The 24,819-nt window shown below is 35.5% G+C and overlaps 1 protein-coding gene across 1 annotated transcript in view; it reads right to left on the bottom strand.

Annotated features, from left to right (window-relative positions):
• Positions 1 to 24,819, bottom strand: part of SMG1 (SMG1 nonsense mediated mRNA decay associated PI3K related kinase) — a 68,278-nt gene that overhangs the window by 15,466 nt on the left and 27,993 nt on the right. The window contains exons 12-44 of the mRNA XM_050906307.1: positions 24,416 to 24,517; positions 23,691 to 23,960; positions 22,991 to 23,121; positions 22,094 to 22,255; positions 21,503 to 21,621; positions 20,653 to 20,740; positions 20,469 to 20,570; positions 19,868 to 20,008; positions 19,349 to 19,548; positions 18,870 to 19,066; positions 18,005 to 18,172; positions 17,037 to 17,191; positions 15,779 to 15,924; positions 14,886 to 15,087; positions 12,357 to 12,466; positions 11,831 to 11,978; positions 11,297 to 11,456; positions 10,744 to 10,864; positions 9,749 to 9,997; positions 9,163 to 9,447; positions 8,007 to 8,151; positions 7,583 to 7,721; positions 7,057 to 7,287; positions 6,781 to 6,958; positions 5,807 to 5,968; positions 5,278 to 5,495; positions 4,924 to 5,078; positions 3,661 to 3,883; positions 2,423 to 2,669; positions 1,585 to 1,814; positions 779 to 1,027; positions 248 to 386; positions 51 to 160 (exon numbers count right to left, since the gene is read on the bottom strand). Coding sequence (XP_050762264.1) covers positions 51 to 160; positions 248 to 386; positions 779 to 1,027; positions 1,585 to 1,814; positions 2,423 to 2,669; positions 3,661 to 3,883; positions 4,924 to 5,078; positions 5,278 to 5,495; positions 5,807 to 5,968; positions 6,781 to 6,958; positions 7,057 to 7,287; positions 7,583 to 7,721; positions 8,007 to 8,151; positions 9,163 to 9,447; positions 9,749 to 9,997; positions 10,744 to 10,864; positions 11,297 to 11,456; positions 11,831 to 11,978; positions 12,357 to 12,466; positions 14,886 to 15,087; positions 15,779 to 15,924; positions 17,037 to 17,191; positions 18,005 to 18,172; positions 18,870 to 19,066; positions 19,349 to 19,548; positions 19,868 to 20,008; positions 20,469 to 20,570; positions 20,653 to 20,740; positions 21,503 to 21,621; positions 22,094 to 22,255; positions 22,991 to 23,121; positions 23,691 to 23,960; positions 24,416 to 24,517 — 5,682 coding nt within the window. The remainder of the gene's footprint in view (positions 1 to 50; positions 161 to 247; positions 387 to 778; positions 1,028 to 1,584; positions 1,815 to 2,422; positions 2,670 to 3,660; positions 3,884 to 4,923; positions 5,079 to 5,277; positions 5,496 to 5,806; positions 5,969 to 6,780; positions 6,959 to 7,056; positions 7,288 to 7,582; positions 7,722 to 8,006; positions 8,152 to 9,162; positions 9,448 to 9,748; positions 9,998 to 10,743; positions 10,865 to 11,296; positions 11,457 to 11,830; positions 11,979 to 12,356; positions 12,467 to 14,885; positions 15,088 to 15,778; positions 15,925 to 17,036; positions 17,192 to 18,004; positions 18,173 to 18,869; positions 19,067 to 19,348; positions 19,549 to 19,867; positions 20,009 to 20,468; positions 20,571 to 20,652; positions 20,741 to 21,502; positions 21,622 to 22,093; positions 22,256 to 22,990; positions 23,122 to 23,690; positions 23,961 to 24,415; positions 24,518 to 24,819) is intronic.

Raw genomic sequence — 24,819 nt, 5'->3', positions numbered from 1 at the left:
AGTATTTGGCAAGTGATAGCCCTCAGTTTTCTGCAAGTTTCCTAACTTACCTGTTCACAAGAAAGCCTGAAAACCCCTTCTACTCCTGTTACTCCAAGTGCTGTTTCAATATTGTGCGTCATCCGGAACGGAACTTTCTCCGGTACCCTAAGGCTTTTCCCTTTAAGATAAAAATTTAAGTTGTTTCTTTTAATTACCAAGAAGGGAAACCTTTTATTTGAATAACATATAGCATTTTTTAAATTACCTTTTTCAAAGCAAACATTATAATCTATGTGGACAACTTCTCCTGTAGTCATATCTATAAGAACATTATCCAGATGTCTGTCTCCAAGACCAATGATGTAGCCAACCATGGACATAACTGCAGTGGATCTTGCATACGACTTTAAAGAGAGTTTCAGGAAAAAATTATTTGTGGGAATCCTCTGCCAACACATTGGACTGACTACCATCTTAAAACATTATTTTAAGTGTAAGACAAATCAAAACCAACTTATTCCAAGCTGTTTTCTATTTGTTGTCTGATGATATCTTACAAGAGTTTTCATGTCTTAGGCTGATAATTCTAGTATAATAATGTAGAGCTATCAGGTGCATACCCATTTTTTATTCCAGATGGTACAATTGCCAGCATTTCCTGTTACATGAAACTTCAGCAGTGCTAGCTCACCTAACTCATGAGTATCATTGCTTGAACACATCCCAGGCATTTGTTGCCCCTCATCCCATTAAAAACACAGCCTTTCAAAGGGAAAATATATTTGTTATAACTCACCTGTGTAACTCTCCACCATTCATCCGGTGTAGTACATGATGACCAGAGCTCCTTAGCTAGGAGATTTGGGGGAGTTGCTTCCATCAGTTCTTCTAGAACAGCCCTCATGACATTCAAGGGCCAGTCACGACGTGACACATCAAGACTAAGCCCGACTGCCTTTAAAGCGGGTCCAATTTTACTGTAGTAAAGTTCACTGGGTCTAGGCACTATTCCAGGATTCTGAGGAGTCTGGTAAGAGTCCTGAGCCTAAGAGGTAAAAATGGTAGTTTACATATCGCAACTCATTACCACAGAAAAGTATCCCAAATTCAGTTTTGGTGAGAATGAAATATGAAATCAACTGCTCTACTGAGGATGACTTTTACAGCTCAGAGAATTCTTTCAAAATTCAATAGTTAAAAAAGCCTAAATAAACTGAAAACACACTGTTTTGGCCTAACTCTACTCTTATCAAGGTAAATTTCAAAAATATAACCGTAAAAACTATATTCAAAATGAAATGAGAATGAGATGTGGAACCAAAATAATTTTAACCAAGGTTAACTCTATTTGTTCAAAAACAGTTCTCCTCGAATTATCATGCCAGAACAGTATATTTATGTTACATACTGTAATATATATAAATATATATGCAATTTCATTGACATCTGGTAAAATCCTAAGAGATATCAATACACAGAACCATTCTGCATTATTATGAACAAAACACAATCCTTTTAAGATGTTATTTAGAATTGCAAAGCATATCAGAATAAATGTTTCCCTTCTGAATTGTTCTAGCTAGCATAAAACATAGTTGTTACCTTTTGTGCTTGTAAAGCAGCTTCGCGCTGTTGCCACCGCTTGTAAAGACCAAACAAAGGCGTAGCTCCATCCACCCACTGGATCAAGCCTGATCTTGTTCCCAGAGGTGTTACAGAGTAGTGCCTCGCATGGAACCTCGGTGTCTCTTGACGGTTAATAGTAGCAAACATTGTGTTCACAATTGATAAGAATTGCATGATTCTTTCATCTAGATGCAAATCTTCCAAACCTGTGATAAATTTTTGTTTAAAATTTAGTTTGTAAGAGAAGAATTTTTTTCTCTAAAGCCCAAAATTTAGCATTTTTTGAAATCCTACTTCATTTCAGACTATGAATAGCTTTATAAATTACACAGATTAAGGATGAGTTGTTCAGCCTAAACCTAAATGTTTACATAGCATTTACCTACTAGAATCACCAGTTTATGACAGCTCTCTGAGCAGTACACACAACAGTTACTAACATAATGAATAGGTCTTTCCCTTTCAGGTAAGGCACGAAGTCTCTAAAGTTCTCTTCTGTGCTACCTTAAGCTTCTGGAAAAGTGCATCCAGCTAATCCTATCAGTATGCAAGCAGAAGACTGTTTCTGATGCAACCCTTATAAAGAAGGGATCTGAAACACCCCTGACTTAGAGCTTCACAAGGCAAAATTCCTTGAAAGTGTATGATGACATGGGAGGTGGGGAAGAGAGGGAGCAGATGCTCCAAACAACTCTTTCTCCATATCATGCAGGCAGATAAAACAAAAGTTGCAACCATGCATCTTCCCAACTTTAATATAGTCTAATTTATAACGAGAGACAGTAACTTGTATGAGAAAACTTCAATTTCTTACCTTTGAACAGGTAGGGATAGTTCTTCCCATCTGAACCCAGGAAAAGCAGCTTTTTAGGTTTGGTTTTGGTAGGCAGGATTGTGATGGTGCTGCCCACACTATGAATTGTGACTGTGTCTCTGGTAGATACTTCTCCAGGAAGTGCTATTTCAGTGTTCATCATGGCAGCCAACCAAGGACTGATTTCTTCAAGTCGTAAAAGGTAACTAGCCCGTTTCTGTGCTCTTTGCTGCAAACTTAGCATAACCTATTCCAAAGAAATTTTTTTTTTTTAGGTTGAGGTTCGCCTTAACAGCTAGCATCAAAAAAAAAAAACAACCCACCACCACCAAAACAGACTTAATGGTGGTCATCCTCCAGAAAGCACGGAGATTCTTCTTAAACTACCTTTCATCCTTGCCACCCCACTAATCCATTTACAGCTTAGGATGAAGATGACAAAAACTAAAAAACATCCTTTATGCAGCAAATATACCCTGCCTGGTGATAAGCACCAAAGTCACAACAAATCAAACTCCTCAAGAGGTTTGCTCCTGCATTTACAAATATTTGAGCAGTGGCCAAAGGCAGCAGCATTCAGCAGCCTCCTGTTTATGTATCTGCATACTTGCTTGTTCTGCAAAGCAGAAGGGGAACTACAAAAAAAGTCTGTTTGTGTGTAAAACCTAGGTTCTGTCTAGGAAGACTTTTAAAAACCACCAGGTTGGCCCTGGATATCCAAGTGAATACATATTTTGTTTCTCCTCAGACCCATAAAAAACTAAGACAAGATCCCATAACTGAAAAACAAAGTATCTTTGGAAAGGCTTGATCATTTGAAGATTGCTGCACAGTCCGAGGACTACATTTAGATAACCAGAGTATCAACTTGTTAAAATTTAAATCCACTAAACTCAAATGGCATAGTTTCAGAAAGACAGTATTTAAAACAAAGCCCTCTGCCCCCAAAACTGACAGCATCCCAGACAGCAGAAGATGCAAGATTTGAAAAAAATATAATCATTTAATTGGGTAGAAATGCAACAATGCAGACAGTCAGTAGGACTTGTTACAGAGGCAAAAAATTACTGTGCTTTAGTGTCTAGCGTGCCTGTGGTGATTGCAGAGACAAAGTTTCAGGCTGCAATTTTGATATGGCAAGAGAACAGCAAGAGAATACTAAGGAGAGGGTCAAGCACATGGTACAGCAAGAGTGTCAAGAGTCTCTACATTGTACTCTTAGTCTGTGCATATAATACCTCTTTAAATGGGAGCCAGCTGCTTCCAGGTTTAGCAGGATTCAAAGGATTCTTAAGTTTCTCTAGTGCATTTTCAATTGCATCTCCGTAGTTATCCTGAAACCATTTCTCATGAGGAGTTTCTGCAGGAGCTGCAGTGATGCTCCGTACATGTTCCAAAGCAAATACAATGGGCTTCATTAGAGCTGTATGTTTTTCACGCATGATTGCTATTTTCTCCTCTCTATTAAAAAAAAAACCAAAAAAAGCAAAAAACCAAAAAAGTTAAGTTTCCTCTTAACTCCATAAAACCAAGTTACTTCATAAGCAGAGCATTAAGACTGCAAATGAGACATCTAAGAATTCACAAAGATTATTACATCTCTAAAATGAGGTCTTCAAGGATGACCGAATTAAAAGGAAGAGTATTTCATTCCACATTGAACGCATGTTCCTCTGAACCACACTTTTTTTTCCTCCCCTGCCCCCCCCCCCCCCCCTTTTTTTTTTTTAACTGAAACATTTGAACTGGGTTCTTCACCACTGGAAGCCCTGAGGAGAAGCTCAGAGCTCAAACCACTCTAAGCAACTGATTTCTTTTAAAAAAAAAAAAAAAAAAAAAAAAAAAGAAGAGCTCTTTACTACTACTTCCTGAGGATGTACCACACTATAAAGAAGGGGAAAAGAGAGGTTCAGATCATGCTGTTCTCCCATTTCATGTCAGCCCTGACTACAGAATTCAAGGGACATTCTTAAACTTAGCCAGGTGCCCAGTGAATGGCTTTCCTTTTCCACAAATCCATTCACAGGAGAACCCAGGTGAGGGAGGAAAAAAAAAAAAAAAAACAAACTTGCTGAACGCTGAAAACCAAAAGCAGATTAAGACATTCTGTTTACTCCAAATATCTGTATCTACGGTAAACTCCAAATAGATTACACTCTTCAACATGCTTGTCCTCATTTCAGCTGACTTTAAGAAAGACCTTGGAAATGAAGAACTATAGGATCTCATAATCCACAGCTGAATATGCGTTGGGTTCTAACACACTATTACTAAGGAAATCCCAACATGGATTCACAGGTAGACTACTGTTGTTTCTCATTTGATTAGAGTACTAGCTGTAGCATCAAAATGTTCTTGAAATAAGGTCACTGGCTTACAGAGCAGCAGCTAGGATAGTATGAATTCAGGAGCAACAACACTGTTGATTGGTTTGACCGTATGCTTCCCCAAGAACAAACACTTGTTATGATTATCACTTGAATTATTCAAAAAAGACATACTTCCGTAAAGTGTTATTGTTTTGGACCCTCTTGACTTCATCTTCCAGTTGTTGAATCCTTCTGAGGACATACATGTGCTGCTGCAGTAAAACTCCCAACCAAAGTTCATCCCAAAGAACTGTAACTCTGCGCAGCTCAGCCACTAGCATTTGAACCTGTATAAAATAAATTAAGGTTCACTTACTTTTAAGAGTACTAGTATTAAGACTTACTTTTGTAGATCAACTTGAAAAAAGATGACAGCTTAACAGCAACGATGCACCAAACTTTCAGTAGGTCTACCCACAAGATATACAAGTCATATATTTTGTGGTTCAATTAAGAGCACAAGTAGCATACAGTTGAATTATTTACCTGCAATACCATTGTTGGATTTGCAGTAGAGAGTTTCTCCACAATTTTGCTGTAACAATCTTGCATCATTGCTTGATCTTCATTTAATCCAACTTTTGTGTCATCTTTACTACTATCTTGAGAAGCTTGGGGGCTCCCTCCATCACATTCACCACCCAACAGTTCTTCCCCTTGAATATTACCTAGCAAAGTAGGGATCGCAGAAGGCAGCTTATTTCCTAAATTAAAAACAGATGTTAAAATATTAGCTACATTGTTCTGGCCTTGAAAGATACATCACTCAATAATTCATTTAGCATCAGGACCCCATATTACATTAAGTACTGGTGAAGTATATGATAAAATTGAAAAGACTAACTTATTTGCCAAACTGGTAAATCAAATGAAAGGTATCAGTGGGGTCCCATAATAAAAATATCCTTAAGATAGAAAGTCTCAGTTACTGAAAGAAAAACCTCAGTATCATTTTATCCAGTATATAAAAATATATTAACTAAAGTGTATTTGAACATTTTTTTTCCCTCCATACCTGAAGTCTGGGATTCACTGCTAAGTGAAATGGTACCCACTATTGCAGGATATAGTATGAGATGAGGAGAATCTTGAGCCACTCGACACAGTAAGTTGCAAATACTCTGACGAACATACACTTCTGGGTGATTCAGGCGGGAGAAAAGCTGAGGAATAATACCTTCATAAACAGGAAAAGAAAACGTGCTGATTCATTTCATTTCACTTCAAATGATGCAGAATTTTATTTTTAAAAGCATGCTGGTTTTGCATTGGGAGAACGTAAATGTCTAGTTCCCCAATAAAAACTTCTTTTAAATAACTGTCTTTCACAGTACAGGCAATAGCTTATTTTCTTCTACTATTCAAATACAGATAACATCAGATGCAATATATAAATCCTTTAGTCAAGCACTAGGAATTGAGTTTTGCACACTGTACCTGTTATATCATTTTTCAAAAATAAGGAGAGTCACATTAATAGTTCTTGAAGTTAGCATAACTGGACATTTCAAAAGAAAGTACAATTTTGCAATAGTTGGCCTCCTCTTCTGCTGCCTTCCACACTTTAACTCAATAACCTTTTGTGGACAAGTCTGAGCAACCAGAACCAGTAGTGCAGTGACAAACAACTACTTCTGAGACATCTGGCTTTAGCCACACATCTTTCTCTGAGCTGCATTTCAAACTGTAGCTAGGAAAAAATCCCACCCCATTTTTAAGGTGGTAATATAATGTCAAACTACATCTCCTTTCTCCTTTCAATGTCTTAAGGTAGGGGAGGGAGGGGATCAGAATCTGTGCTACTTATCTATTCTAAGATCAGAATGCATGGCACTTGAACACCTTTAATGAAATTATTTAGTAAAAGACAGGCTCTCTTTCCATCATGCTTAAATAAAAATTTTATGAAAATGCAATAAATACCTTTCTGCTTGTATCGAGAGAAAATACGTCAAAGTTAATTTTAACATCTAGATAACATGTACTTACCTCTCCAAGGAGCAGTAGGTGTAGTTTCTAGCCCATGCTCTAGATAGTGCCTAAGTTCTCCAGCATGTTTCACAAGCAATCGTAACAGTCTTAGGGTTGCCATCACAATCACATCATCAGTGCTTTGCTCAGAAGTATTCCTTAAGTGCAGCCTGGGATCATCTTCATCAAGTGGAACCTTGAAAGAAAGATATATTCCTCTAAGCTAAGTATATAGTTCATATCATCATTTAGAAAAGTTCGTAACTGGATTTCCTCATCAGCACAAACACTAACCTGACCAGCATTGAGTTTGAGGAAAGTAAAGTATGCACTGCAGGAGAGTTTATAGAGACTGAAGATTCTGTCTACAACTTTCCTCCACACTTTAATTAACCCTTCTGTTGCATTTTCATCAAGATCTGAAAGCCAGGGACAACTTGTTAATAATTGACGCCATATAACATCCACCATATCATCTTCTTCATTATCTTCATTTTCAGTGATTTGTAGAGTCATATCTTCATCCTAAATGCAAATAAAGGCAAAACAGATTTGATTAAGTCCTCCAACCATTTCTAGAAGCAATATTAGTTCCTAAACCAGTTTGTCTAGGCAACTCATGCAACTGCATTACTTGATCATGTTACCATAGTCCATAGAACAGATGTGTTACCTCTTAGCTAACAGATGGTTTCTTAGAGAACTCTTGTATTGTCTGAATTTTAAAACGTTTACAAGAGTTAATATGAATCACAAGTAGAGGAAAAATAAGGTTCACACTGAAGTTGAACATTTTTTAAGCAAGCAAATTTACACTTACTTGAATTCCAGCTGGACGACACACTGCCTGCCCAAGAATCCCATAGATTTTCTCTTTATCTTCCTCTGCAATGTTGTCTGGAAGTAAGTTCTGAACCTCAGATTTTTCCCGGGGCAGCAGACGAACACCTTCTCCCTGACTGTAACATTTAATGAATTATTGATCCCCAATATATTAGTATTCGTAGAGCTACTGAGCCCATTAAGACTGTATATATAAAACTTCTTGAAGGAAGAAATCTTCATCCTTATCTCAGAATTAAACTCACCTCTTTTTACAGAGGTCAAGTAATCAAGAGAATATTCAGTTCTCTGCTCACGTGCGACTTCGGACCACAAAGAACAGTAATCATAAATACAAAGCTAGGGTTTACCTTAAGAAAACTAATTGTGCCGTATAAATTTAAACATTAGGATGAATTTACCTGGCATTATCAACTACTTTCCGGCCCCATCTATAAGCCCAACTAGCCAGGGCTGCCCAAGACTTGGCTACTTCAGGTGCCTGTACTGAAGACAAGTGATACAGCTGTCCCAAGATGAAGTCAGGTTCTCCAACTCCAATATTTACTGTGATGGGAGAAATAGAGCAACATACGTTATGATGTAAAACCTACTTCTAATTTCTTTAACGTAGAAAATAACACCAAAACATTATAAGTATGTAATACTTTTTTCAGTCAAGTTATTACCCAAGAGTGTAAAATTTTCTGAAATGCAATTATTTTTCAGTTCTGACACTGGCTGCAAAACAAAGACCAGTTTTTCATTTGCTAGCAACCACTGCCTATACGCTACAATTGCTTTCTCTTTCACAGAAGGATGGAACTGAGGCAAGAAACTCATGATCTCCAAAAGAGCAAGATGCTTCAGAAAGCAGACTTTTATGAAGTACCTAGGGCAGTGTGTTTATGTGTGTTTGTGTACGTATTCATTTTCTTCACCATCAAGTCAGAAAGCACCTACTACGTAACATCCATTAACAGCTCTAAAATAATTCTGACTCTGCAAGAGAGGAACTAAGTTATTTATGAAATCCATGTTTAAGCAAAGAAAGAACTTTATCTTGACATCCGAAGAAAGGTCTGCTGAAAATTGCGAATTAGAGTACATTTTGTGGCAACAACAGAAGTGTTCAAATTAAGTATAAAGATCTTGAGAAAACCTAAGGTAACTGCTTTTCAAACTTATCAGGGCCTTCAAAATATAAATCCTGTCAATGCTTAATCTGAAAGATCTCATTCAAACTTTAGCAAATACAGGAGCTGAAAGCAGACAAAAGCATGACAAAATTTGATATCCTCCTCATATAAAATAAATGCATTCCAGTTTCTTCTTCAGGCCACCATTACTTGAATGAGAAAAATGTGAAAGAAATATGAAATATCAATATTAAGGTGTTTGGGTTTTTTAATGGTGTATAGTTACCTATTGCACAAAACACACTGTTTATACGTGTATTAGGAGAACTACATGAGTGATGGAGCACTCTGTCTTTATGCATATAACTGGTACTATCCCTCAGTGGAATCATCAGTAACTAATTTAACCAAAAAAAAAAAAAAAAGAGAACAAATCTACCTGTAGATTCACTTTCAATCCTAGGATATTCTTCTTCTAGTGTATTAACAGCTGGAAGATCAATCAAATTATATATGTTTTTAGACAACGTAGACAGACCAGTGTGATTCTGCTGCTGTCGAGCTCTATATACTTGTTTCAGCTGTCCTGAAATCTCCTTCCATTCTGCTTGAATCCATTTAGCCAGCGTGAGAATAGATTTAGCTACTGCATATTCAGCTTTGGCAGATTTGCAGAAGGATATGGCACAAGAACTCAGCATTTCCATGGCATGTGTTGACTGACCTGCACATCGTGAAAAGTGTATCTTCAGTAAAATGTTACCTTTATTCAAAAGACTTCTGAAATTCAGCATATTCAGATACAGCTTGTAACAATATATTTTTTACAAAGAAGATTATCTTTTGAAGTTAAAAATGACAAGAAAAGACTTGTAAAAACACTTTCAGACTGAGACAACAGTTAATAGGATGAAATCAGTTCCTAATGATACTGTCCTATTATGATTTCTTCAAGGTCAGGGGAATTAGCCTGGTTATAAGGACAAGAAGCTCAAGTATCTACAATATAATTAGCAAATACTCACCTGCTGTGTATAACAATTTTGTTTTCTCAATATCAAGTTCAGGACCCCACTTTTCATCTATCTGACCCGGTGCAGACAATTTTTTAAAGTGCTGGACTAAGTCTTGTGCAGTGGTGGTTTTTCCTAGCTGAACTTCGCTGCACTGGGCAAGCAGTCGTGTAGCTAGGGCAATATTTCCTCGCTTCCGTGCAAATTTCGCTGCTGTTAAGCCCAGCTCCATTAGATGGCTTTTAATTGGGACTGTTGGTTCTGAAGAAGAAAGCAAGACATTGTAAAAAAAGTTGTTGAACAAACAATAATTGCACCTGGGTTATACAGATAATTTCTGCCCAATGTATTCTGTACATGGCCATCAGTAAAAAAATTGTTCAGCTCTTTCGTATTTCCTAACACCTCCTTCAGAAATTTAGATTACTTCATTTCTGCCTAGAATATTTATATAGCCCATCTGAAACAAAAAAATATATCCATAGATTATCTGCTGGGCAAAAGAGTGATTTTTTCACTATAAGCATTCTTCTTAACCAAAATCTACTTGTCCCCGATACAACTTCTTTTTCTCCCATTACCTCTTATCATACTGCACATTTAAATGGCTTTCATGACTGTTTTTAAAGACCCATCACTGATAGTGTTGAAGTGTTCAAAAGTGAAAGCATTTATAGTATGAAGAGATGAGCAAGTAAAGTGCGATTAGAAGAGTATAGAACTGCTAAGCATTTCAGAATAAGTTTTTTTTCTTTTTAACACTCTACACTACAGCAGTAATTGAGACCCTTAGTTGTAAAGCAAAACACCTAAGTAACCAAAACTTGGCTTTTAAAAAGTAATCCGTCTAAACAGAATCATAGAGTAGTTTGGGTTGGAAGGGACCTTAAAGATCATCTAGTTCCAACCCCCCTGCCATAGGAAAAGACAGCTGCTACTTTCAGCAGAAGATTTACGTTCAAATTTCACATTTACCTTCCATAACACTAAAATGAGAGCTTATATACCTTTAAGTTTTTCCATCAATTGATTCTGGTACACTGTGTACCTCAGCGCATGCATCCACGGCCTTACATCATGCTGTTTGCATGACCTCAAAGCATCATTGAAGAGAGGTATAAGACAGTCCTGAAAGAGGCATAGAAGTTGCATAGTTGTCATGAGAGACATCTTTACTAAAATGTATTTTCATTTATTAAAACCAAAGACCATAAATATTTTAAAGTTACTTTTACAGTAAATTACATGTGTGTGTTGTGGGAATAAGTGTTACAATGTATTTAGAGAAGAAATGTCAACACTTCTCTAAAAAGCAACTACCAATAAAACTGTAAAAATACTGTAAGTGTAATTGAAATAGATGGTATATTTGTAACTATAAAAGAAGTCCAAATGATATGTAAATTTAAAAAAATTTGGGTCAAGGCACATTAGAAAACTAAATGAGGTCTTTTTACAGTATGATTAACAACGTTCAAAACAATTAATGTATGTTCCATATTCAATACTTCATGACATGGAGAAAGACATTACTCCAATTCAGGTTTTAAACACACATACCTCTGATGTCAGCCTGTTGGATACAGTGTTTTCCAAAGCAGAAGAACAATACAGCTGAAGAGTGCTCAACACTGGTAAAGACTGAGACACAGTGAGTGTGGAAAGTCTTAAAGGTCCAATAGCGATTCGTGATGTTTGCTTTAAGTACTTAATAACATTTCTGAAATAAAAGGATCAGAACAGTCATTTTTGTTAGCTAGACTTTAAGAGTAAACAGTGATATCAAAATTACTGAAGAAAAAGCAAATTCAGTATCTTCAAAGAGATGAGAAAATCTTGCAATATTACGCATAAGTGTGATACTTTATTATTAAACTGACAAGAAGCAGAAACTCAAAGAACTACATAATCTCCAAGTTAAACTCATCTTATTTTTCCTCAGTAAGTTTATAACTCACAACAGCTAAAACTGGTAGCAAACTACGATAGATGCTGAAATACAAAGCAGAGTATGCTCTTCACAAAGTTATGTTTAACAAACTAGAACAGCTTTTCACAGTATATTACATTCATTCTTAGCACATTTCAACTTACTCAGATATTGACTGCCACTTTTGCTCCTGTTCTATGTGGTTTACAGCTGTTGCCAGACATACTGAACTTCTCAAAAGCTGTACTTCAACTGCTTTTTGAAGTTCTCTTGGATCAGGACTTAGCATATTAGGAAGGAGCTTCTTCATGTCTACGTGGAGATCAAACAATTGAAACCAACTAGAACTGCCAAATTTTACCAAAAGTCACCGTCCGAGAACGCATTTTTGAGAGCAAGGAAGTTTGGAAAAAAACCCTTTTTAAAATATATGTAATTTAATATACATGTATGTATTCATATTAGAAATTGATGATAGACTACTTATAAACAAACACATTAACTCCAGAAAACACACTTGTATCAACATTTAGAATGACCACTGCCAATCATTTTGAAGCTCAATTCATAAAGGTTACGGTCAACACAGCCAACTGCATTCAGAAGTTTCAGTCTGTCATTTATAGAGACAGATACATGAAGAAATATTTACTTTTGTATTTGAAGTAGTGTTAACTTATGCATTTATACCTATTTTTTCTTTGGATCCCCCTGCAAGTAGGTTGATATTTTCTCCTGGTAATAATTCTAGTTGTTCAGTGCATTCAGTAAGTTGTCCAGACTCAAAGCTGCTCAAAGATCTGCAATGCAATGTTTATAGCTTTATTTTCATGTTTCTTACTTCATTCCAGTTGCTAAATATCTTATACAGCAAAAAAGAAAGACTCAAGCCTAACTCAAAATCCTACAGAGCACTTATGATTAATTCTAAGCAAAAATCCCAATTTTCACATAGATCAATAAAAGGCAATAGTACTGCACCCAATGGATAAATTCAATATCAAAGTGAAAGGAAAACACACCTCTCCAGCTATCAAGCTTTTCATATGTCCTGGTTTTGGCTGGGATAGAGTTAATTTTCTTCTTAGTAGCTGGTACAGTGCTGTGTTTTGGATTTAGTGTGAGAATACTGTTGATGATAACACACTGATGTTTTAGTTGTTGCTAAGTAGCGCTTATCCTAAGTTAAGGACTTTTCAGTTTCCCATGCTCTGCCAGCAAGCAGGTGTGCAAGAAGCTGGGAGGGAGCACAGCCAGGGCAGCTGACCCGAACTAGCCAAAGGGATATTCCATACCATGGAACATCATGCCCAGTATATAAACTGGGGGGAGTTGGCCGGGAGGGGTGGATCGCTGCTCAGGCATCGGTCAGCGGGTGGTGAGCAATTGCATTGTGCATCACTGGTTTTTTCTTGGGTGTTATTTCTTTTTTTTGTTAAATTCCTTTTCATTACAATTATTATTATTATATTAGTAGTAGTAGTGTATTTTATTTTACTTTAATTATTAAACTGTTCTTATCTCAACCCATGAGTTTTACTTTTTTTTTTCTCTTCCTCCCCACCCCACTGGGAGTGGGGAGGGGGAATCGGCTGCGTGGTGCTTAGCTGCTGGCTGGGGTTAAACCACAACATCATATTATCATCACACTATATATAATACTCTTCTACCATAGTCAGGAAGAAAAAGGTTGACTTTGGAAGAGTTTAAAGAGAGACAAAGAAAACCCAAAACTCCCCCCCCCCCCGCCATGCACAGAAAAGTAAGCTTGAGGGCAGAATTTCATGAGGCCATGGTTTCAACTCCAGTTTACATGAAACCAAAATTCCAGAAATACTGGAATGTTGTGCAGGTCACAGATTATACAAATTTATATTGCTTAACAGCTTGAAGCAGCAAATTTAACTTTTTTTTCCCCATTGTTCCACATTAAGAAATAATTGGGGCATTATAGACTTTTACAGAACTATGCAAAAAAAGGCACTGAAAGGTTAAGAGGCTTGATGGCTCAGAATACAGAAGACTCAATGGTTCAGTATTCTTGTTACTATCCACTGAAGAAGGAATTATCTAAGTATCTGCATTAGAAAGAAAAAAAAAAAATATTCAGCATGTGAAAACTCCCCTTTCTGCTGAATTATTTCGATCCTCATTACTACAGAGAGACTATTCTCAGCCTGCCCAGGAGCAGAAGAGTCAAAGTGCTGTTCATCCTCAGGAGCTCTTTACAGGATTTTTCTGATGATATACTATCTTACTTCCAGTGATTATCTGGATGAAAACTAACTCAAACCAGCCAAAACAACCAGACCTCTGCAATCGTACAGCAAGCACTTGTGATATTTATCAGAAGTCCAGTAGGTTTAGTTTAGAAAAACATGAACATTCAGAAATGACACATTTTCACATCCATGACAAGCACTCACTCTCCTAATGGATTAACTGCACAACACTCTGAGTTACTGCAGTAAGAAAAAGGATCGCCCCTTTCTCTGACAGAAGTAGTCACCTTTTCAGACCTGCAAGGTTTTATATCAAAGCTTCCTTCTATGCTTTTATTTTCAAGTCAAGAAATTTCAGCCAAAAGGATTTTACGATATCTACCACAATAGTAGAGGGACGGAAAGCAATCAAGTTGTCAAATGAAACAGAAAGGACCCTTAAACCTTGAAGGACTATTTCAAGGTCACAAGTATTTTTTCATGAACCAGACAAATATCAAGGGTTAGGAAATAAATGCACAAACTACAATTTTAAATTCCATTTTAATAAAAACAAAAAAAATAATTTAAGCAGCCAAGACCACCTCCTTAACATATTTTTTACATTAGATGAATTAAAATATTTTTAAGAACTGTACCACCAACAGGCATTTTATTTTTTATTATTAAGTTGTGCAAAAGGACACATATTCTGCCAACAGAAGTAGGATAAATTTGATATCTTTTACTTTCAATGAAAAGATGTTTTTCTTGACTACTAAGAAACCTCAGCAGTCAGAAAGCCACAGTAACTATTTAGAATGATGTTACCTCTTTACTTATCTGTATGGCTAGTAAATATCATGGCCAAGTTTTCCCCCTCCCAAGAACACAACTTTCTTCTTATCACGCCTCTATTTCAATGACATCCAGTTCTAAAATCCATAAGAACTTTAATATTTCAGTTCTAAGATACTGAACTCTAAGGTACTATTGAATAAATTAATTATATCCTTACTTTATGTAGTTAAAGTCTGCTTTCAGGTTGATTGAGGTATTACTATTGCTTTTCTTCAAGTCATGGACCATATTTTGCCACTCCTGAACAGCAGACCAGTCAGCAATGGAAATGTAACATTCACATGCTTTGTTACCCAAGTAGTTTATAACTTCAGGTGAAGAGTCACTTGGCTTAGTCAGAACAGTTTTTCTAGTTTCTCCTGGGAAACAAAAAAAAATAGTACATATACTTAAATATATATTTATGCTTATATATTTTTAAGTAGCAATTCTATTACTCAAATGTAATTTCTATGTCTTTTGTCAAGAAAAACACTTAATTTAAAAAAAATTGAAGTTACACAACATTTGCAGTACTCTTCTTCCACTCTTTTTTTTTTTTTTTTTTTAAATAAAACCTTTTCAAAGGAGGTTTTGGAAAAATTTAGTCCACATCTGTAAAGAATCATCAAAATAGGAAAACAGAAGAACTAAGTTAGGAACAAAGAAGGTCCCTTTTCAAAGATGAAACAGAATACTGCAACAAAGTCTCAGTAGTTAAAAAAATTCTGAGTAACTAGTGCATTTATGACACAATTATGTCATGAATACTAAGCCTTAAGTTATGATGATCTAAAATAATTTAGAATTAAATTAGTAAATTACAAAATATTTTAACTATTATTTTTAGTTTCATTGAGCTAGACCTCAGTACTGCAAACCCTCAAATCTACACCTAATACTGGTTTCAATGGCATTAAGCAGTTCAGTTTAACTGCAGACAGAAACAGGTTTTCAGATTTAAGAATTAGACACTATCATTACCATGGCTATATCACTGAATGTTCTAATTTTATGTACATACAGTTACAAAATTATATTTCTCTTAAAAAGAAAACAGTAAATACTGACCATTCAAGGAATGCTTTGGGCTGGCATTATTCACACTGTTTGAATTGGCCAACTTCAGAACAGTTTTGTCAAAGCCTGTTATGCAGCAATCCGCTCCTGTCATGGAGCACAGGTGCTCCTGGTATTCCACAGTTGCTTTCTCAAACCTTAAATGGTTTAATATTTCAGTCAGCTTTTTACAGAACCAGTTTTCTTTTTTGGTAAATAGACTATATTTTAAACATTTCTGTACCACAATACTCAAAAAGTTCATATGTCACCTTCAGCAGAAGAAAGGGATTAACATAGAATACAAGTTTACCGGCTGAATTTCCAGGTTATAGAATAATATAAAAGCTTTTCCATTCAGGTTTTAATGTCAACTTCAAACCAAGTACAGATTGAAGGAGATAAATGAGTTTTATATTTGACTGTCACACTTTTCACCTGACTGAGTAAAGCTGAATACTGATTAACTACATATCATTTAATAGATGATTGTAAAACTGGGTCTAGGGCAACAATTCACACCTTAAACTTGACATTCTTGAGAAACTTCTTATGTATTACAAAGCTGCACATTATTTTAAGGAACCTCACAAAAATGGGAAAAAGATAGTTATAAATATAAAACCTCTTTTTTGTTTTGTTTAGGGATTTTTACATGGCAGGTAAATAATGAAAAGTGTCCCTTTTTCACTTCATACAGAAGAAAGGATGCATTCCTTTAAGGAGATGAAAACACCAAAATGAAGGCATACCCTATCTGGAACATTGACCCACTTATTTGTATCTGCAGCCAAAGATTCTACTTCAATAGACGTAGAAGCCACTTTTTCAAAGCTGAACTAAAACTGCAAAGCATCTCCCTCGGAGTCCCTCTCTTGGCAAACTGTAGCAGGTAATCAGATCATGCCATTGGTCAGAAACTTCATGAGAAAATATTTAAATTAATAATATTTTGCAATGGAAAATTAAATACAATACAAAAATAGTATTGTTGTGTACGAAAAACTATGAAAAAAACCAGCTTAGGAACACCATTTATATTCAAATCCTGGTAATTCAGTTAAAACTAAAAGTTAAAATTAGAAGTTAAAATATCTAAAAATGCTGGATGCATTAGGTATCTCTGAAAGACACAATGACTTTAATTGAAATGGAAATCAGATCAGTAGCCTTGGTTCATGCCACAATTTAAAAGATTCAGAAGTAGAACTATGCACAAGAAAGCAAAAAGGTCCAAGTTTGTAACATCTGGTTATCTGAGAAAACTTACCGCCCTTCTGCTTGTTGAGCTACAGAATTGATCCAGGCAAGACTCTTCCCAACTACAGCAGAAGACCAGACAGCGATACCCTGAATAGCTTCAGGACAGTGAAGCTCACATAATGCTTCTACCAGCATCATAATTGTCACTTCCAATTCATTTCCCTAAAACCAAACCAAAAGCTTTATTTAACAAATCTCATATAAAATAAGAGCTATATACATGGTTAAATACTTGGAAATGGTAAAGCAGTATTTCATTACATGCATCTACAAGTGAAGTGCTCTGCATACCCATCCATTACGCTGCTTTTGGAAAATCAGGGGAGCTAAGGGAAGAGTATATGCGGTGAATCCACAGCCTGAATGTCAATAGTTAGCTATGTGATGGTCTATACCTATATGAGAATTCATAAAGAAGCAGGAAGTAATAAATATCTATCAAACCTCCTTTGTTAAAATATTTAAGCAAATCAAGTCATGTACTGAAGAAACTATTCAACCTTTTTAAGAAGGCTTAACCGCTTTATCCATTCATCCCACCCCTGCACTTATCTGCTAGTTACTCATAGAGGAAGGATATCCTCACGATACATCCCCCTCCTGCTCATACCCACAGGTAAGCAAAGACACTACACTACCACAAGCTTGGGAAGGCCTCACACTGATACAACAGAAGTTTCATAAGGTTTAAGCAGAACCTTTCGCTTAAGAAGAAATTGCTCAATTCAAACTGTGAACAAACTATAGCAATAGTATCTGACCACATGTATACAGTGCATCCTAATCTCCAACCTACAGTATTGCTTAACCACAAAAGTCTGTCAATACAGAAGTACGAGTTTAAAATATGGCTTTAAATAACACAATCTGTTACAGACCAGTTGGTTTAATAACTGCTGATTGCCTTAGCTTAGTTCTTTTGGAATACTGTGAGAGTATTTTTGCAATAGTCTACAGAGTTTGAAAAGAGAGTACCTGAGAGATACTATTGTTAGTTTTCATTTCTGTGAGTAAATCAAAACCATGCCTGACTGTCACAGCAGGCTGGCCAGCCAGCAATCCAACTCTCATGATGGAAAGTCTAATCCGCGTTAGCCAATCTTGGCATGTCTGACGATTAGTATAAAAGAACGTCCTGATAACCTTTAAAGACAGAAAAGATAAGTTTTACAATACTGTTCTACTGTATGAATCAAAATAGTTACATTAAGTACTTAATATTTATAACAAACAAAGTCAGGACAGGTTTCTTTTCTCCAGTTGAATTTTCAATTGAGAGATGAAGAAACAGGCAAAATTCTGCATCTAATTTTATTAATGCAGATGGTCTGAAACCATGCATAGCATGCAACTGGCCATGCATACTGGCAAGCTAAAAATCTTGACATGAACTGACTATAAATTATATATTACTGTCATGTCAAAGTCTGGTAATTAAACAGCTTATTTCAACAGTGAAGAATGTTTTGCAGTTAGAACTACATAAAAGGGTATGTTTATAAGTAATTATTATATTAATCAAAAAGCAATTTAAAGCCTCAAATAATTGTGTTACTTTATAACAGGACTGCTGACAATCTACAAATAAGTGACTGCTACAAATTAGAGGTACTACAGACTTGCTCGATATGTACCACTATACAAGCTGGTACTCCAGAAACAAATCCTGTTTTCACATGTTCTCTAGGAATAAGCCGAAGTCAAAGTCAGACGAATTAAGAGTCTCAAACTTTGAGAAGTTCTTCTGAAGTTCCAACAGTTAAGACCTGAACAACCCTGAAAACACTGTTCATTCAATTGACTGTTTCAAGTAACATCAGCACTCTAAAGACACACAAACCTTGGGTGGAGAGGTAAGGGCATTGGCACATCCTTCATAAGCATTGTACATCAGTTTTTCCAAGTTCTCCAGATACTGTAGAAGGAGAACAAGCCTAAGCTGGTTGCTACTGTGTCCTTCGTCATTGTCTGCAGTAGTCCACTGGCTAACATCTTGGTCAGGGTTTAATGTATGGGCTGCAAGACTCCTAATAATACCTACACATTTTACCAAAACATGGGGGAAAAAAAAGTTACCAGACAGTATTTTATTTAAATGTGTCAAGGTATAGCAATGCTAAAGTAAAATCTCTCAAAAGTTAATAGTAATTATGCAACCGCTCTTCTGCTATTGCATTTCTCGATATGTCAAAAACATGCTAAAATCTATAATCACTGAAAAATAAAGCCATTGTGCTTCTTGCCTTGGACATGAAGTTCTCAGCTGCACAATCTTACCAAAAAAAATCCCATGAAAATAAACTATATTTTTTACATTACCTTCAATTGTTTGAAATGTATCTTGGGCTCTACCCAGAGGAGTTCGTAACTTCGAAAGAACAGTAAACTGAGCTGCTTCCCAAACGGCCCATTGCCAAAGAACAGCATCAGTCTTCAACAGATTACGAGGGATGGTTGGTTGATCTCTCTTATCTAGTCTTTGACAGCTATAGAATAATCTTTCTAACCAATTATCCTTCCTGAAAGAAAACATCAGTACGTTAACACAAGTTCATGTGGTAACAAGTTTATACCGCACACACTTCAGCTCCCTATTGCTCTCAAACAAATCTCTCATAGGATTATTTCCAAGCAGCAAGGTACATAGACAAATACGCAAAGACGTGTGTATTTGAAGATATTTATAAATACTTAGAGAAGTGTAAAAAAAAAAAAAGAGATTGAAGGTAAAGCAATGTGATTTGTAAAGTCAATTACAAATTTTAAACTAAATATAGCTTGGAATTGTTTACTATAAATTCAACGTCCATGGATTTCAGTTATAAAAGAAGTTCTTACCCAGTTCGGTGAGAGTTTCCATACAAAATAAAACTAATGACATCAGAGAAATCCTGTGGGTGGAATGTATTACTCGGAGCTTTGCTCATATGACTTCTTATAGCCAAAGAAATTTCTTGTATTTCTGTGTGGGTACGGTTACTGCAGGAAGAGGAGGGGAAAAAACAACCCGTGCTATAATGTACTTGAATAAATAAAAAAAAAGTTGTGCAAAAAAGTTACACACACACACAGACATATATGCAATGACTGGAAATAAGTATACTCTTTGGTATTAAGACAAAGTGCTTTAAGAGTTCAGGTCTTTGAGACAAATTGCAGGACAATATATTGCTGAAGCTCTGGATAACATGGACCTTACAAGTATTCATATTTGCTGCAAGAAGTGCTGCATAGTTTATCAAATTTGTTAATTACTTTATGTACTACCTACTGTTCTCAAACCTGTAACAAAGTAGAAGTGATAGCAAGACACTTCATGCTTTTTGATTGTAAATTAAGACAGTATGATGACATTTGACTGGCATTATTTTTCAGATAAATGTCACTGAAGAATGAAACTAAATCATTCTCTATATTGAAGTTAATCTGAACAACTTACCTCAACACAACATCTAAAGGAATTGACTTCAGAAGTTTTCCAAAAGTTTGTCTTACACGAGCACCACTATGTACTAGTTGAACACGACACACATCAACACACCTGCATCACCAAAAAGAAAAAAGGTGATAACATTTCCATTAACAGCATAATTCAAATAATATACAGAATTCTGTGCAAGTACCTTTGTAAAAGGTCATCTGGGAGGGAGGAAGACAGGGCATGGAGGCTACTACATGCTTGAAGACAAATGTTCACGTCTTCCAGAAGGGCTGAATTAAGGAGTTGAAAGAAAAAAAAAAGTTATTCTTGCTAGAATTAGGTAACTTATGCATTACTCTGGTTGTGGTAGAACATCTAAAGACATTTTTACAGCATAGCTGGTAGAAGGAGACACAGGCTTCAAGCAGTACTTTCCTTTTGATTTCGTTGACTGGTTTTATTATAACAAGTAAATGCTTACTAACAAAAGACACTTCTGCTACATGTTACTTATGGGTCTTTTCTGACAGCTAACAGATTAATCCTTCTATGGTCTCCGTACATTGGCATTATACACAATATATTTCCATAAGAAAAAACTAAGGTAAAGTTAGTAACTCCTGGCCTTGGAAAGTTACTGCTCTTGCTAGTATTATGCTACTAAAAGCACTTGTTCCCATATTTCTATTGCCAGGTTTTGAAATCCAAAACAATACATCACATTATGGAATGGTTCCACTGCTTTTGATAAAATAAAATGCAATGTTACAAATAAGACTTGGCACATCACTGACATTTTTGGTAGATCAATTTCACAATCACAAATTATTATTTTAAGAAAAATCAATTGTTTGCATAAGAAATAGGCAGGGATCCGTTTGAGAAAAATTAGGCAAGTATAAGTTTTTGCGCAATACAAACCGGAAGCATCCCTAAAAGTAAATGAAACAACAAGTACACTTACAGCTATCAGTGGTATGCGACAAGGTCACTTATATACTTAATTATGCCACGTAAAGACAATTAATAAATAAAAATACGTGGTATCTTACTGTTTGCTAGAAGTCCTTTACAAAACTTATGAAAAGATGGGAGAGAAAATAACGGTGCATATGTTTCCGATTTTTTCATCAGAACAGCCACTTCCAAAGCCCATGTCATAAGTAGTTTCCTTCAAAAAACAAAAGTATTAGTCACTCTATACAGTTACAGAAAGATATCTTTCAATATAACTTGAACTACTTCACATTACAGATGAGTATTATACCATAACTGATTTTTTAAACAAAAGGTTTCGTAACATTAAAAATGTCCCTAGCTTTCACAGCATTTTGGTAATACAGGATTGTAACTATTGTAAAAGGGTACTTTCAGTGAGCAAAAACTTTTTTTCAGTAAAGTTCGATAGCTCTGCTTTTACTTTATAGATCTTATGATGGTTTCGGTTTTTCTAGTTTTCATGCATAAAAATGAGCAGCTATTTTTTCAACAGGTGTTTCATTATTAATGTTTAAAAAAACCCAAATAGTTGGCTGGTTAAATTTACCCCAAGTTTTACAGATGAAAATTATCCTGGTTTCTGAATTAAGGCATTCTACTGGAAACAAAAAAAGCCTCCTGATTAATAAGAAAATGTTAGTTACCTGGTATCTTGAGTAAGGTTATCCTTCTTAAGCAGTAGCCCCAAAAGGTTTAGTATGATTGAGAAATGTTTTTTTGTTGCTGTGGTGACAGTACTTATAACTGCTCCGTCAAACAGAGAGGGAGAGGAAGAACTGAGGCTACTGGATATGAAATGGTCATGCCTGAAAAGGCAAGGAAAAACATAAAATATAAAACCACCCCAAGATTAGGGATACTTCCTTAAAGTATACAGGAAGGGGGAAAAACAACAACCACCCCCCCAAACAAACAAAAAAACAACCAAAAAACCCAGCAGCAAAAGTTAATGTAGGCCCACACAGTAACCACATTATGTCAAAACCCAAGTATTTTCATCCCTGCCCTAAAAGAACAAAGCTACAATTTTACATCAGTCAATGCAGCCCAGTAATCTGGTTTCAACCATGGCTGGTATCAAATGCTTAGAGAAAAAAAAATCACCAAAACCAAGAAATGTACAGAGTAACAGTTAAACTAGTATATTCCCTTACTTTGACAACATTTTGTAGTAATAAGGTCCAAAATGTGTTTAAATCTGTTGTTTACATTTCATTACCTCTCCTAGATCTCACAGTAAGCAAAATAGTAAATAATCTTTCCTTATTTACTTTCGGTAGAGTTCTCCCTCAGTTATCTCTATTCAAACACAAGACTTCTAATCTGCCTTTGAATAAAATGCCAAATTTTAAGCCAGGATATGCTTTCTTGGCTGAGATACACACTCCCTGCAATTAATGAAAGTAAAAACTGATTAGGGAAGTTTGGGCAAAAGCTTAATTGTAATAGCCTATCTAAATTCATCCCTCCAACAATATATTCCATTCAGATCAGTCCATCCTAGTGCTCTTAAAATACTGATGAATTATTAATCTTCATACCTGGAACAGTGTGAATATAATGTATAGAGTACTGCATACTGGACAGCAGGAAAATGAACTGCTATGTCACCATGAACAATCATCAGATTTTTACTCAGTAGTGCAAACACAGTCGGTGAAAGGGCCCACATCTATAAAACAATTGCAACATAAGCAAAGAAACACAATAAATAAGATCTATTTTGAAGTGTAGTTTCCATAGCATTAATTATTGTGTTTTGCTTCTTCCCAAGGGAAAAAACTCTATTAATTTTCTTACCTTAATTATAACAATTTTCTTTCCCCTTTTTAAGCAACTTGTTAAAAGCAGTTTATATTTTTATTTGGAAAGATCTAGAACAAGTGTTTTCACATGGCTGATATACCACCAGAGGACACACTAAAGCTGCTTTTATCTGTCTTGATTTTCAAAAAGAATGACTATGATGATCTTAGAATCGATCCGTGAATAACCCTGATAAGATGCTCTTCTCTAGAAACTGCTTTTCATTACACACCAACTAGAGATACAATCCACCCATTCTGTTTCACCTAAGTTTTAATACTGGAAGTTTTTCTATAACATAAGTTAGGAGACAAGTATGATCATTTTAATTATACATATGTGCACTACTGGTGAAATACGTTATGGTATATTTTAAGTAAAAAAGTGTTTTTACACTTATTGCACAAACTTCATCTGCAGAGAGTTTTTACTCACCCCAATTAATGAGTTTTTAGCATTTCCAATAGTACTTAGAGCACTGAGGTCAAATATAACAACAAACTTTGCATTATCCACATTGAATATATGCTTCTTGAAAGACTCATGCTGGATTTCAGAACAGGCCTCAGGAAGATGTAAACTATAGAGAAGACTATTTAGAGCACAGGTCATTTCTCCTAGAATCAACCTGTAAGCAGTCTCCAAAACAGGAATGTTCTTCAGGCTCAATACAGCTTGGTATACAGCATGGGCTGCTGCAACAACCTTGAGAATATCAAATAATTACAATAATAATTGATTAGCATGAAATCAGAAGATATATTATTCATCAACATAGAATTTGAAATTATGCTTCTTTATCTATGAATAGCCTAGTCTGATACACATACCTATCTTCAGTTTTCTGTAATTAAGTACTACTTACTTACAGAATCTATTAATTACTTTCTGGATCATCCACATAACACACTGAGTATGAAAGCCACATCAACTAAGGACTTCTCTATCTGGTATGATGGCCAACTTACCAATTCCTTATCAAATCTAAATGCCAAAACCAAGAACTAGCTACATCTGCCTTTTCAGAAGTTTCATAGATACATAGTTAGATTAAAAAAAAAAATCTATGAAGATGAACAAAGTTTTACAGCTTAATAAATATATTCTAGGAAATGCATGAAGGCTGTTGTAATACACCTGTAGAAGTCGCTTACTCTTACCTCTTTCTCCTTATGATAACGAAGAACAAGTAGTTTAGACTCTGGTATAAATAATTTCTCTACAAATGACGATGGTAGTTTTGTATTTATTTGTTCAACAATCTGGGGATAAAAACCAAAATGATAAATATCTTTTACTACCTGAATTCAATTTTATTAAAATAGATTACTAAAGATTAATTAAAATACTGTTTTTCTAGCTTGTATACTCTATATCTAGAAAAAAACAGCTTCCCAGCAATGCAAGTATTTTGTGTTCGCTTTCCCAAATTCACATTCAGAGAACTAGTTATTTTCTGGCTTTAACAGCATAGCTGAGAGAGAAAGTTGCATGATTAATTTAGATTGATGTGGGTTTAAGAGTTTGTGGCCTACACATTAAGAGCTATGTTTTGAAGAAGTCT

This window comes from Gymnogyps californianus, chromosome 15, assembly GCF_018139145.2.
Source record: "Gymnogyps californianus isolate 813 chromosome 15, ASM1813914v2, whole genome shotgun sequence".
Taxonomy (NCBI): Eukaryota; Metazoa; Chordata; class Aves; order Accipitriformes; family Cathartidae; genus Gymnogyps; species Gymnogyps californianus.
The sequence above is the reverse complement of the archived record's forward strand: the minus strand, read 5'-3'. Positions and strand labels throughout refer to the sequence as shown.